Source organism: Malaclemys terrapin, chromosome 7 (genome assembly GCF_027887155.1).
Source record: "Malaclemys terrapin pileata isolate rMalTer1 chromosome 7, rMalTer1.hap1, whole genome shotgun sequence".
Taxonomy (NCBI): Eukaryota; Metazoa; Chordata; order Testudines; family Emydidae; genus Malaclemys; species Malaclemys terrapin.
The window spans coordinates 62,518,571-62,530,517 of NC_071511.1; the positions used below are offsets into that span (position 1 = coordinate 62,518,571).

The window sequence follows — 11,947 nt, forward strand, 5'->3', positions numbered from 1 at the left end:
GAGTTTGGGGGAGCCACTCGCCCTGGTGCCAACAAGCGCCCAGCAATGGGGAGAAGAGGGGCTGCTGCCCTATTTGTTAACTGCATTGAACTGTGCTCCCAGATATTGCAGCCCAGGGGCCACCAGCCGCCCCCCCGCGGCCGCCTCCCTCCCCAGCCAGGCGGCTCCGGCCTGAGAGTGTAGGCGGCCAATGGCAGCCCCTCGCCCGGCACGTCACGGGCTGCAGGGGGGAGATTGGAGGGCGGCCACATGAAAGAGGAGCGGCAGAACTTTTATAGCTGTTAAAGTGCAGGAGAAGCCTGCAGGGTCCCCGAGTCCCATCGCGAGCTTGCTGCCCTGCCCCAAGCATGGAGCCCGGGACCCCATCTCCCACCCTGCACTTCGCACTGCTGGTGCCTGAGCCTGGGGCTGGGAGCTTGGAGCCTGGACCCCACCCCTGAAGCTGGAGTTGGGACCCTGGAGCCGGGACCCTGAGGCTGGTGCTGGGACCCTGGAGCGGGTGGACCCCACCCCTGAGGCTGGAACTGGGTCCCTGGAGTCTGGCCCCCTGCCCCTGAAGCTGGGAGCCTGGACCCTGAGGCTGGAGCTGGGACCCTGGAGACTGGTCCCTGAGGCTGGAGCTGGGACTCTGGAGTGGGTGGACCCCACCCCTGAGGCTGGAACTGCGTCTCTGGAGTCTGGACCCCACCGCTGAGACTGGAGTTGGGACCCTGGAGCCTGGACCCCACCCCTGAGGCTGTTGCTTGGGCCTGAGCTCTGGGGCGGTGTCTGGAGCCTCTGGGGGTGCGTATGCAGGGCTGACTTCCCCTTACCCCCGCAGCAGTTTTATGGCTCCCTCCTCCCTGAGGATGAATCCTGGCCAGAGGTTGCTGAGCCCGGAGACAGCCCAGGCGGAGACCAGCAAAGGAGTGGCCGCCCTAGCCAAGGAGAGCCCCATTGCTGAGGAGCAGCTGCCCAGGATGGGCTCCAAGGCAGTGGGATGCAGGGTCCAAACCACCTCCAGCCCTCTGCTGCCTTTCAGTGTGGAGTCCCTGCTGATCACGGAGCGCAAGCTGTGTCCCCGGAGCAGTCGCCCGCACCAGCCACCCCCTGCTGCCACTGCCGAAGCGCCACCCGCCTGGGCCCGGAGCAGCTTGTACACAGCGGAGTCAGGCCAAGATTTCCCGGAGCAGCGGGCTGAGCAGCGGGCTAAGCAGCAGCTACCAGCAGTGGAGAGTCCGGGTGACAAGGAGCCCAACTCCTGGTTTGCAAAATCTGCCTGTTCTCCACCAAGTAAGTACCTAAAGTGACCCCACACCTCTGCGTGTCAGAGCACAGAGCCAGCCTGGGCAACTGTCAGTCCAGCTAGCGGGACCCCTGGGACCCTTCCCCCTGCCTGCCAGAGCAGCAGGGGGAGCACTAAACTCATGGGGTGCAGGCTCCCTCCCTTGCTCGTATGTGACCCTCTCCCCATCTGAGAGCCCAGGCCAGGCTCACCTGTGGCCTCCTCTGAGCAGCAGAACAGTCAGGACCTGGCCCCACCAGTGGGAAGGGCATGTTGACCGCAGGGATAGTGGATGGGGAGACAATAGCCATTCAGTGGGCCCTAACTCACCCCAGCCCCTTGCTTGCGCTGTGAAGCTCTAGCCAGGCTGAGATGCCATCGCTTCAACCCCGAGCCAACCCTGAGACGGCTGCAGCTTCCCATGCTCTGCACCTACGAGCCCTGTGTGAGCAGCACAGCCTGCTGACCTGGGCTCCTGCTGGGACCTACAGCCTTGTGGTAGAGTCTGCCAGGCCATTAGCCCTGCTATCACTCCGTGCCCCCAGCAGCCCTCGCCAGCCGCTCACTTCTGAACAGTGGGGGAAAGGCCCAGTGTGCTCTCCTGCCGATAGCACTGAACATTGCTAATGGTGCGCAGGGCGCCTGGACCTGGCCTGCACTCCTCCCTCAGGGGTCCCATCTGGGCCCAGGGCCACAGCACAGACCACTTGGTGCCTGCCTATGAGCTCAGCTCCTCTGCCCACACCCAGGCCAGGTGCACGGTGAAACCCATTGCTCTGACCCCAGGCGGCTCTGACCCCAGGCAGCTCTTCCCCTGTGAGCTGAATGGCACACTGGCCACTCTGTGGAGCCAGGCACTGGGAACCCCACGGGCAGGGGAGGGATCTGCCTGCTTTCTCCAGCTGAGACAGGAGCTCCTGGGGACTAATGTGTGGAGCCTTTGTGCCACAGCACCCTGCTCCCTGACAGCCAGTGCCCCATCCGCATCCCAGCTCAGCATGCCAGCCCCATGCCTGAGTGAGTCTCCGGGCCCCAAATAGGGGCTTTGTGAGTACCTGTTGTGCAGTCGCTGAGGGGAAGGCCTGCTCTGTGCCATGCTGGCTTCCTAGCCCCGAGGGACCAGGCCCTGCACCAAAGCTAGCCCCACTGGGGAAACATGCATTCATGGCAGGGCTGGAGCCCAGGATGGGCTCCATGTCTGATGTGGGTAGGAATACAGGGCTAGAGGGTCCTAGAGATCGCTTCTTTGGCCTGGCAGCCAGCCCAGGGCCACTCCACACTAAGTAGCTGGGCTGTTTGTTTGTGTCACCTTGCAGGGCAGCCCAGCCCTCCACCCTGCACTCTGAGGAAGCACAAGAACAATCGCAAGCCCCGCACGCCCTTCACCACCTCGCAGCTGCTGGCGCTTGAGAGGAAGTTCCGGCAGAAGCAGTATCTGTCCATCGCTGAGCGGGCTGAGTTCTCCAGCTCCCTCAATCTCACAGAGACCCAGGTCAAGATCTGGTTCCAGAACCGCAGGGCTAAGGCCAAGAGGTTACAGGAAGCAGAGCTGGAGAAGCTCAAACTGGCCACCAAGCCCTTGCTGCCCTCTTTTGCCCTGCCCTTCCCGCTGGGGGCACACCTGGGCTCCCCCTCCCTGTACGGAGCCACCAGCACTTTCCCCAGCAGAGCAGCCCTGCAGCCTGTCCCAGGTCTCTTCACAGCGCCAGTCACCTATGGCATGTACTACCTATCCTAACAACCTGGTGCAGGGACTAGGCTCTGTGTACAGCGCTTGGGTCAAAGTGCCCCCGGCCTGCACTACTGCACACGGGGCGAGCAGCACAATATGCGAGCCGGCAAACCCACTTCTTCACTGGCTGCTGATTGTGGACTAGCCCCCTTCTGACCAGCATGCACTGAGTGGCTTACGGCTGCCGAGGGTCAGTCCCTGGCTGAGGAACAGCAGGCGAAAATCCACTGGGAATAGTGTTTGGGCTTCAACACTAAGGATCGCTGCCTCTCAGATTGTAGGCAAGAAAAAGTTCCTTCCCCATGGGCTCCCTCACTGCAGCACCCCAATGCAATGCACTTGCTTCCCAGCCCAGCTGGCACAGGGCTGACTTTAGCTCTGAACTGTGTCAGGTTCCTCTTGATCCTGGTGTGAATCTGATCTTGTCTTCCAGCCTCTGAACAGGGGAGACCCAATCACAGTACAACAGGAAGTTCCCATCTCCCTGTATTGGTCCCCAATGGCCTTTTCTGTTAGCATCTCCCTCTCCCAAGCATATCCTAGTCTAGGGGAGCTTGTCCCTGAGTGTTTACAACAACTACAAGTCACTGGTCTCGATGCTGGGGTTGCAGAGAGCAGGTCTCTGGCCTGTGCTGGTCTGACTGATTCAGCGTGATGATACTGTGTGGCTTGAACACCCATGGATGCGATTGTGCTTGATACTGACACTGCAGCACTGCATGAGAAGCCTGGTGCTTCCCCTGCTCCTGATGCTGCATGGCAGAGCACAAGGTGTTGAAGGACAACGAGAATAAAACAGCACAAAGCAGAGACTGCTCCCCCCTGCACCCCTAACACACACACATTCTTCCAGAACCAGCTTGGGTTTGATTAATCAGCCCTCCTCAGTGACCTCCTCCCCCCACTCCCGACTACCGCTCCGCAAGGAGCCTCCTGGCATGAATGAGTTTCGCCCAGTCATGACTTCAAGGTATGGGACCAACAGGGCTGCCGAGAGCGGGTTTGGTCCTCTGTAAAAAAAATTTTTCGGGCCTTCCAGCAAGGGCGGACCAGCTAAACAGGGCCAATGGGGGCAGGGAGGGGAAGCCGGGCTCCCTTCCGGACCGCTGAGCCATGGTAATTTGTACCGGCTCTCTTCCCCCCCTACCCCCCATCGGCCCTGGGGACTACTGGGCCTGACTCTGCTGCCATTATCCATAAGCAGCTGGCCTCACGGAGTCACCCCATTGTGGGATGGAGCTCTGCCGGGCCCATGCTGCCCTCCCTGGGGCTGGCAGTGACTCAAGGCCAGGTCCCTTAGTGCTCTCTTGCTGTAAATAGGTGACAGTCTGATTTTTGTATGGGTCACTAGGGGGCTGTATTTGAGGATGCTAAGCTGTTTATAGGTGAGTTCTCGCTAGGACTCACAGGTGTGTCTACGCTGTGTGCATTTCAGCCCATGTGAAAGGCGCAGAGCTAATTCCATGTACATAGTTTGGGTTTTGTACAGAGCCCTGAATGGGCTGGGACAGAAATCTCCCTGTTTTGTACAAAGCAGTCAGTCAATAAAGCCTCTAAGTTAATCAAGGCAGCGGTGCCGCTCACAGCTTTGTTCTTTGTAAACAATATTGTTGCTTTCCCCAAAACATAACAAACTGTCTCCTAACCAGAGCCAGTGTATTCAGCCTGCACAATGAGGCCTGGCTGCTGGGGAGAGCCAAGAGGGGTTCCTGTAAAATACCGCACAGATTAGCGAGGCCTGCCTGCCCGGCAGGTGTCAGGCTTGGGCCGCACACACAGCACTGCTTCCTCCCCTGCCAGTGCGATAATACTTGGGGCTCTTTGGATGTACTGCAAAAAGCTACCTCTGTCATTGCCCCGGCGTCTAGCCAGCTACTGTGCACTGCCACTGCTAGAGGCAACCCCCAGCCATCTCAGAGGAGTGAACGGAATTGAGGTGGCTGCCCTGCCAGAGAGCAGAGCCACTTCTCCAGGTGTTGGAGGCCTCCCAGGTGCCAAGGGTCTCGCTCCAAGCCCCCAGGCAGTGGCTCTGTCCACTCCCTAGCACTTTGCAGCCCCACTTCACCTGCCCCTTCCTCCCCCCACGCACCACACAGTATAGGGGCTGCTGCTCTTGTGGTGCTTCCCCAGCTCACTGCCCATCTTCCTGGCTCAGGCCAGGAAGGGCGCAGCCTGGGGCTACTTACCAGTGGCAGGAAGTGGGGCAAGCCCAGGCACTGGCCAGGGCTTTAAGCGTGTCTTTGCAGCCACCGCTCTTAAGAAGCTTCCTGAGGTGCTGCCAGAGAAGGTCCCAGCACTCTGTCAGGGGAATGCACCTCTCTAGGTGACCCGTCACACTGCCCTTCCCCTTTGGAGGAGGCTTTGGGAAACCTGGGGTCCCTTTCTGCTCCCAGGAAAGCTGGGGTGGGGAGGGGTCCTACAGTTTACTGCCTGTTAGGCAGCCCTCTGGGTCCCAGGAACTTGCCCTGCTCCCAGCCAGGGAAGGCTTGGTGCCTAGCAGCCATTCTGAACTGGAAGCCCATGTCTCAGACTTTGTCATGATTCTAAACGTGTAGCAAACAGTGTGTGTTTGCACTAGGCAGCGTCAGTCCTCGGAACAGGAAATTACTGGTATTTCTTGGAGACCTGTCAAGTTTCAAACTGTGGCTGGCTGTGAGGAGTAAGGGGCTGGGGCTGTGGCTCCGGCTCCAGACCTGCCTTTGCTCTTCCTTTAGGCACGATCGCCACCTGCTGGGTGCCAGACACTCTGCACCGACTGGGCTAGAATCCATCCCTTGAAGAAGCTACTGCTACAGCACTACTCAAGCCTCTGTGGGAATGGTTCTAGCAACTACCCTCCAATGCCCAGTCCTTCAACCGCTTCTCCCCATACCTGCCCTCTCCTAGCCTGGCTCCCTTTGGCCTGCTGCTCTGCCAATGTACCACCTGAATGAGTTTTCATTATCTTATCAGAGACAGTAGATGGGGTCTGAACTGCCTCTGCTTTACTGCAGCCTCTAAGGGAGTGCTGTTGGGCCACATCTGCAAGGGTTGCCTTCAAGACTCTGGGGACATAACATCCTGCAGCAACTGTGCTCCTCGGGAACCATGACACTTTCCACTGTAGGAGTGACAGGTATGAGAGATGGAGATAGATTTTTGCTTAACAGCCCCCAACTGTGGAATCCCTTCCAGGAAGAGATTAACCAGATCTCATTGCCTTCAAGACAAAATGTGAGACTCACTCCTTTGACAAAGTCTCCCCATTACAATAATGTTTTTGGCAAAGTGGTAGTGATGCCAATATTTCAAGCTGCCTAATCCTTTCCATTGTAATTCCCTAGACTCGCTGCTTATAACGTTGACAAACTTTTCTTTTGAAAGTTTCAGCAAATTAGGTTAGCCATTTTTAGATCCAGATCAATAAAAAAGAGATACTTTCACCGACGCTAAAAACATTTCCAAAGCTAGTTTGAACATCCCTAGGGCTGTGCAGCAGGAACTGGACATTTGGCAAAGGGATAGTTGTGGGGTCAGGGCAGTGCCTTTCACCACCTCCATAAAAATCTCTTCAGATTTGTAAGCCATAGGAAATCTCCCTTGGCACACGCTTGTTATTTCTTGATCAGTCCTACTGCACTGAGTTTGCTTCCAAGCCCCACTGAGCCTTCTTCATTGTTTCCAAATAACTGCATAGACTAATAGTGTAAGCGAGGTGGTGGTGGCAGGAGCATGCCAGTCCTACAGCTGTCGTTTGGCCACTGGGAAAGTAGCTAGGCTAGGAGACACAAGCCTGTGAACTCTTAATCATTAACACTTAATATCGGGTAGGGCTTCATACACCTGCTTTAAGACAGAGGCAAGTATCCCCCCCCTTCACAGATAACTGGAGATCAGTAAAGTTGCACAAGATCACTTCTGGTAGAGCTAGGAAGAGAACCCAGGTCTCTGAAGTGGCAGACCTACCTTTCAGTCACTTAGCCATACTGTGTTTTGGAAAGTCTGTGCTAAATCTGTGTGCTTGGCTAGGGTGGCTCAATTCATTCCTGCACCAGTGAGGTATTTGCCACAGGGGACAAGGGGAGACAGCTTGTACGTCCCTTTATGGAGGTGCAGTTCAGCCAACACAAAGGGGCCACAAAGCACTGATGAATCATGCTCCATGTCTTCAAAACGGGGCTACTCTGACATACCCCTCTTCACAAATAGGTTTGTAACCCACAGATTAATGAGCACATTGTAAATGCAAAGCAGCATTTAAAAGCAAAGACCACTCAGGAGTGCTAATTTGCAGATCCCTTCTCTACTCATTAGACCACACTCCCCCACCAGAGCCAGGAAAGAACATGAACATACATTCCCAGCATTCTACAAATGTCTACGAAATAGTGATTTAACGCACTGGCAAAGGGTGTGTTCTATCCCTCCCAATAAAGGGTATATACACAACAGCCTGATAGCTAAAGAGTGGGGGTCTAGGGAGCAACTGAGGTATGGTATTTAAAGCCCTTGTTTACTGTTACAATGTTAAATGCCTACCGGGGGCTCTGGTCTGTTAGCAGCAGCTACCACTGTGAAGAACCGCCTTTAAAATCCCTTTTATTAAGCTTGTATAAAAAAGGAAAACAATGAAAACATTCCAACCATAAAAGGTTACACACATTTTAATTTCAACATTTCCCCGTATTCTGACCCAGCCTTTTAGCTGTCTAGACTCTTTTAAAGACATGACAGTCCTTGGCAGGATATTAAAGATGATGTTAACTGTCCTAATTGGGAAGCGACAGTCTCATTAGGCCGTCTCCATTGAAACAGCAATTTATAGTGCTTGTTTTAGGGCCAAATCAGCCTCAGTCAATAATTGTTTTTAGGTGCTTCATTTTGCATATCACACACTAACTAGCCCCTTTCTGCACCATTTAAACTCTTTCCAAACTGGCAATGCCCTGTTACTTTCCATAATTCAATCACATACTCAGAAATTCTTTCATTGCCTTTTTGACTCCATTTATAAAAGTAGGAATGACTGTGATCACCATGGCTTTTGGGGATAGATGAGTTTGTAGAATTTCCACATAATCAGCAAATGTTTCGGCTGCAAGTTTAAAAAGCTGTTAGGCTGCTTAGTAAGATGCACATTTTAGCTCATTATGCTCAGTAAAACTGACTCTCTTCTCATCAGTTATACCCTTTGCTCGTCTATCCTGTTCCAATCTCTTTCAAGAGGTGGGCCAGTCTGCTACTGAACTACCAAACAAGTCCATTTCCCCCAAAGTGCCAGACATTTTTAACACAATTTTTCTCTAAGTGAGCAGATCACTTATAGTCCTAGTGTTGCAAGGTGCAGTTCCCTTTTTAGTTGCACTGCCCCTAGGCTGCTCCCTATTCTGACTGTATTCCCAGATTAGAATCCTTGCCTTGCTGCTGAAGTGTTGTGTCTCTTGCTCTTTATGCCACAAACAGGGTACGAAGGAACCATACAGGCACAGTGGAATCCAACTAGCAGTGTTTATTCAATGGACACAATATGCCAGACCTAGCTACATACACACATTGTCACTCTGGTTGGATTCTGGCAACTTCTAAAATATAGACCAGTGAGTACCACTAGAGGGCTCACAAATTATTTAAAGGGATACTACTTTATTCCTAACCCCTAGAAAGTAAAAGTGGTATGCTGCTTGGTCTATGGGTCTGAAACTGGCTTTAGGGGTCTGGGGCTCCTGGACTATACTGCACAGCACTTTGTGGTGTGTGATACTCTCGGTCATTCCAAACTCCCACCACTCCCCATGGGGTGGAGACCCCTCCTACAGCTGTTGTGGCAGCAGGAATTGATTCAGAAACCACTCCAACTGCTTTATCAGCAAACAATCACTGTCATCTGTGAACAAACAGCCCCAAGAACCCCTCCAACCAGAAGGCATTGCATTGTGAGCTCCCTGGAAGAAAACACCACCCATAGCCAAGAGTGATCAGCTCCTATTGTCTAGCCTAAAGAAAACCCTTGAGTCATCAGTTTACCCATAAATAAATCTAGTGTTCTCCCTTGAACCATTGTTGTTTCTCTACAAAACCCTCTACCTATGCCCAAGTAAGTGTTCTGATGCATGGACCCAAACTCTGCATCAGTTCCACTGGGACTCAGTCTCCTGACTGATCGTGCTGGGGGCTCTGCCTGTCTCCAGCACTCAGGACCCTGAGCTAACACCATCACCTGGGAACCCTGACCAGTTCAAGCCTCATGGAGTAGGTGAGATCCCTCCATCCCTCTCTCTCTCTGTTTTCTTTTCTGCCTCAGGTATTAACCTTTAATAATGTAACTTATGTTTGTTTAGCCCTCCTTGTGTAGTTATCACTATTATTCAATAAATAACTTTTATGGTTAAGCTGGTTGCTTCTCTCTCCCTCTCTCTGACTTTACTTTTTTGTGTTTTTAGCTTCTCCATTTACTCTGCAGCAACGCTTCTTTTACCTAAGCTAAAGATCCCCGTAGCGCCCCAAAATAGTGTGGGGTTTGCTCATCAAGTGGGTTACTACCAGTACAATTGTAATGTGAAAGTGGGGATAGGGACATGCTGAACCTGTGGCATATAAGGGTGGCAGCTTGAGAGTGCGGATTGACCAGGTCCACTCAGACTTGCTGTTAGTGCCTGTGTGTATGTTCATCTGATTCTGGAGCTGGAGGAACCCAGCCCTGGGGAACCTAGATCCTGCAGGGTGGCTCCATTAGGAGGGGACTTGCAGAAGGGAGAAGTAGAGCTCCATATGAACACACAAGTGACACAAGCAATACATTAATAGAATTACAGAACCACACCCCCCCGAAGAGTAATCCTAATAAATGAGGATACCCCAAAGTAATGGGCACATCTGGTAACAGAGACTTGAACCACATTTCAGCCACTAATGACTATGTGTGTGAAATGATTTTCAATGTGTATTTTGGGGTTGGCTGTTGCTGGGTTTTTTAGGAAGTTTGGGAAAACCAAAGCACGAGAAAAGCCTGATTTTTTTACACCCTGCACATTTGCTGCCCCCTGCAGCTGCCTGAGCAGTAACATTGTGACATCAGAGATAATCAGCCACTTAGCACTCTTTCCCTCCAGGTCATTTGCACACTGGGAAAGTCACCAGGGCCCTGGCTGTCATGGCAACAGCTGCCTTTGCTGATTCCCATAACATTATTTCAGAGGAGCTGCAGTCAAAGCTGGGCTTGGATCAGCTGCTACTCGGTTCCTTTGGGCTTGTACTGGGGTACTCTACACTGCTTTTCAAAGGTACTTGCTGAAAAGGGGGTTACTTGAAACGAAGATAGAGAATTACAGCTCCTTTCGTGTATATTGTTTATTTGCTTCTTACCCATTGGACGCTATATATGGCTTTCTGAATATTTACCTGTTGTCTCCTATCATCACAAGAAAGACTCGCACTTGTTCCCCCCCTCAAACAAGACTTTGTACAATGCTCAAACAAAAAACTGTGTTTAACATTAGTTAAGGTTGCTCTCATCAATAAACTAATCCACAAAAATTAGAAAATACAAAATTAGAGGATGAAAAGAGTGCAAAGTCAAGCACTCTCAAGTTAGAAAATGCCAGAATTAACATTGCTCATGAACCAGTCGGGACCCCCGCAGAGATCCAGTGCACCCCCAAACAAACTCCAGGATCTTCTTCTGGAGGCTGACCAGGCTTCTCAAGAGCAGGCTCAGGGTATTGAACTGGTGCTAGAGCATGGACAGGAACAGCTGGTTGATCACAAGTGCCCTGCCTCAAAAGGAAAGGCACCAGGAGCAGCCCCATCCAGCTCCTCCCCGGACCGGCGTGCTGCGGCTCCCTCCTCCCCCTAGCAAGGCTGATCCAGCTGATTGGCAGCGGCGGCGGGGGGGGGGGGAACGTAGCACGCTGGGGAAAGGGGCGGGGCAGGAGCCAGGCTGACGGCAGAGTCGCCACGGAGCTGCAGCATCTCCCAGTGTCAAGCTTCTCTGACCCCAGAGGAGAGAGCAGGGGGGGCAGAGAAGAATGTGCCGGGGCCCCTTTCGATCGTGGGCCTGGTGCCATGGCGCCATTGTAAATCTGGTATTGCATTCAAGGGGTGTTTCTTTCACACCCCTGAGCGACGAAAGTGCAATGTTGATATGGCCTTAGTCAGCTCCCAGGTGAGAAAACTCCAAGGTTTTGCCACAAACCAGCTCTTATTCCCTCACCTTACACCTCCCAGTCCTTTGTTCTTAAACTGTAGTCTCTGCTCAGCTTCCCTGCTGAGAATTGGGGAAATCCTCCTCTCTCTGGGTCATTGGTTGTTAGGTGTCAATGTCCTGGTGACTGGGCTTTCTATTGTCCTCTCAGATTTTCCACTGATATGGGTCTGTCTCGTTCAGTCCTTTTAATGACACATTCTGCCGGCTCAAACAGCTAGGCAACACACACACCTATGTGTCTCAGCCTGCCCCAAGAGCAAACTTATTCCCCCACTGTGTAGCCACGTAAAGCAGAGGGGAAACCAAGGCAAATTGGCTTCATAAAAAATATTACAAAAAATTCCTACTTCTTCACAGCTATGACCTTACAGTCCAGGCTGAGTATTGATACTAGGCACCGATTCCTCATGTCATGGAGGCCCCACTTTTTGGACAGCAGGGCAAGCATGGCCTGCCCTGCACAACATGAGACATGCCCCACTCCCCGGGGCCTTGGTCCGGACAACGGCAATGTCTAGCCCAAGAACGTTCCAGAATGCACAGTATAACTCTCAAGTTCAGCCCATTATTGCCTAGAGATTTTATGTTAGGCATCATATGGAGGGTTTCCAAGAACTCAGCCAGAGTGAGAGGAAGCTCCAGCCAAACCCGGTCATTCACACTGACTGTGAGTGTGATCCCCCACGGGATCCCACAAGCATCAGCATTAGTTGGACCATGGAGAAGTCTGCATAGAAAGCTCCCATCCTTTCCTGCTCTCCACTGGATC

The 11,947-nt window shown here is 52.9% G+C and overlaps 1 protein-coding gene across 1 annotated transcript; it reads left to right on the forward strand.

Annotated features, from left to right (window-relative positions):
- The first annotated feature begins 305 nt into the window (after positions 1 to 305).
- Positions 306 to 4,548, forward strand: LOC128840640 (homeobox protein MSX-3-like). The gene is made up of 2 exons (XM_054034907.1): positions 306 to 1,272; positions 2,581 to 4,548. Exons 1-2 carry the CDS (start codon positions 828 to 830, stop codon positions 3,000 to 3,002), a joined length of 867 nt encoding a protein of 288 aa, XP_053890882.1. The 5' UTR covers positions 306 to 827; the 3' UTR covers positions 3,003 to 4,548.
- Positions 4,549 to 11,947: the final 7,399 nt, after the last annotated feature.

What these genes read in the sequence shown, in the direction of transcription:
- LOC128840640 (XM_054034907.1), top strand. Translation starts at nt 828, where the DNA reads ATGGCTCCCTCCTCCCTGAGGATGAATCCTGGCCAGAGGTTGCTGAGC. An exon ending in ATCTGCCTGTTCTCCACCAA is followed by an intron (nt 1,273 to 2,580) that starts GTAAGTACCTAA and finishes GTCACCTTGCAG; the next exon opens with GGCAGCCCAGCCCTCCACCC.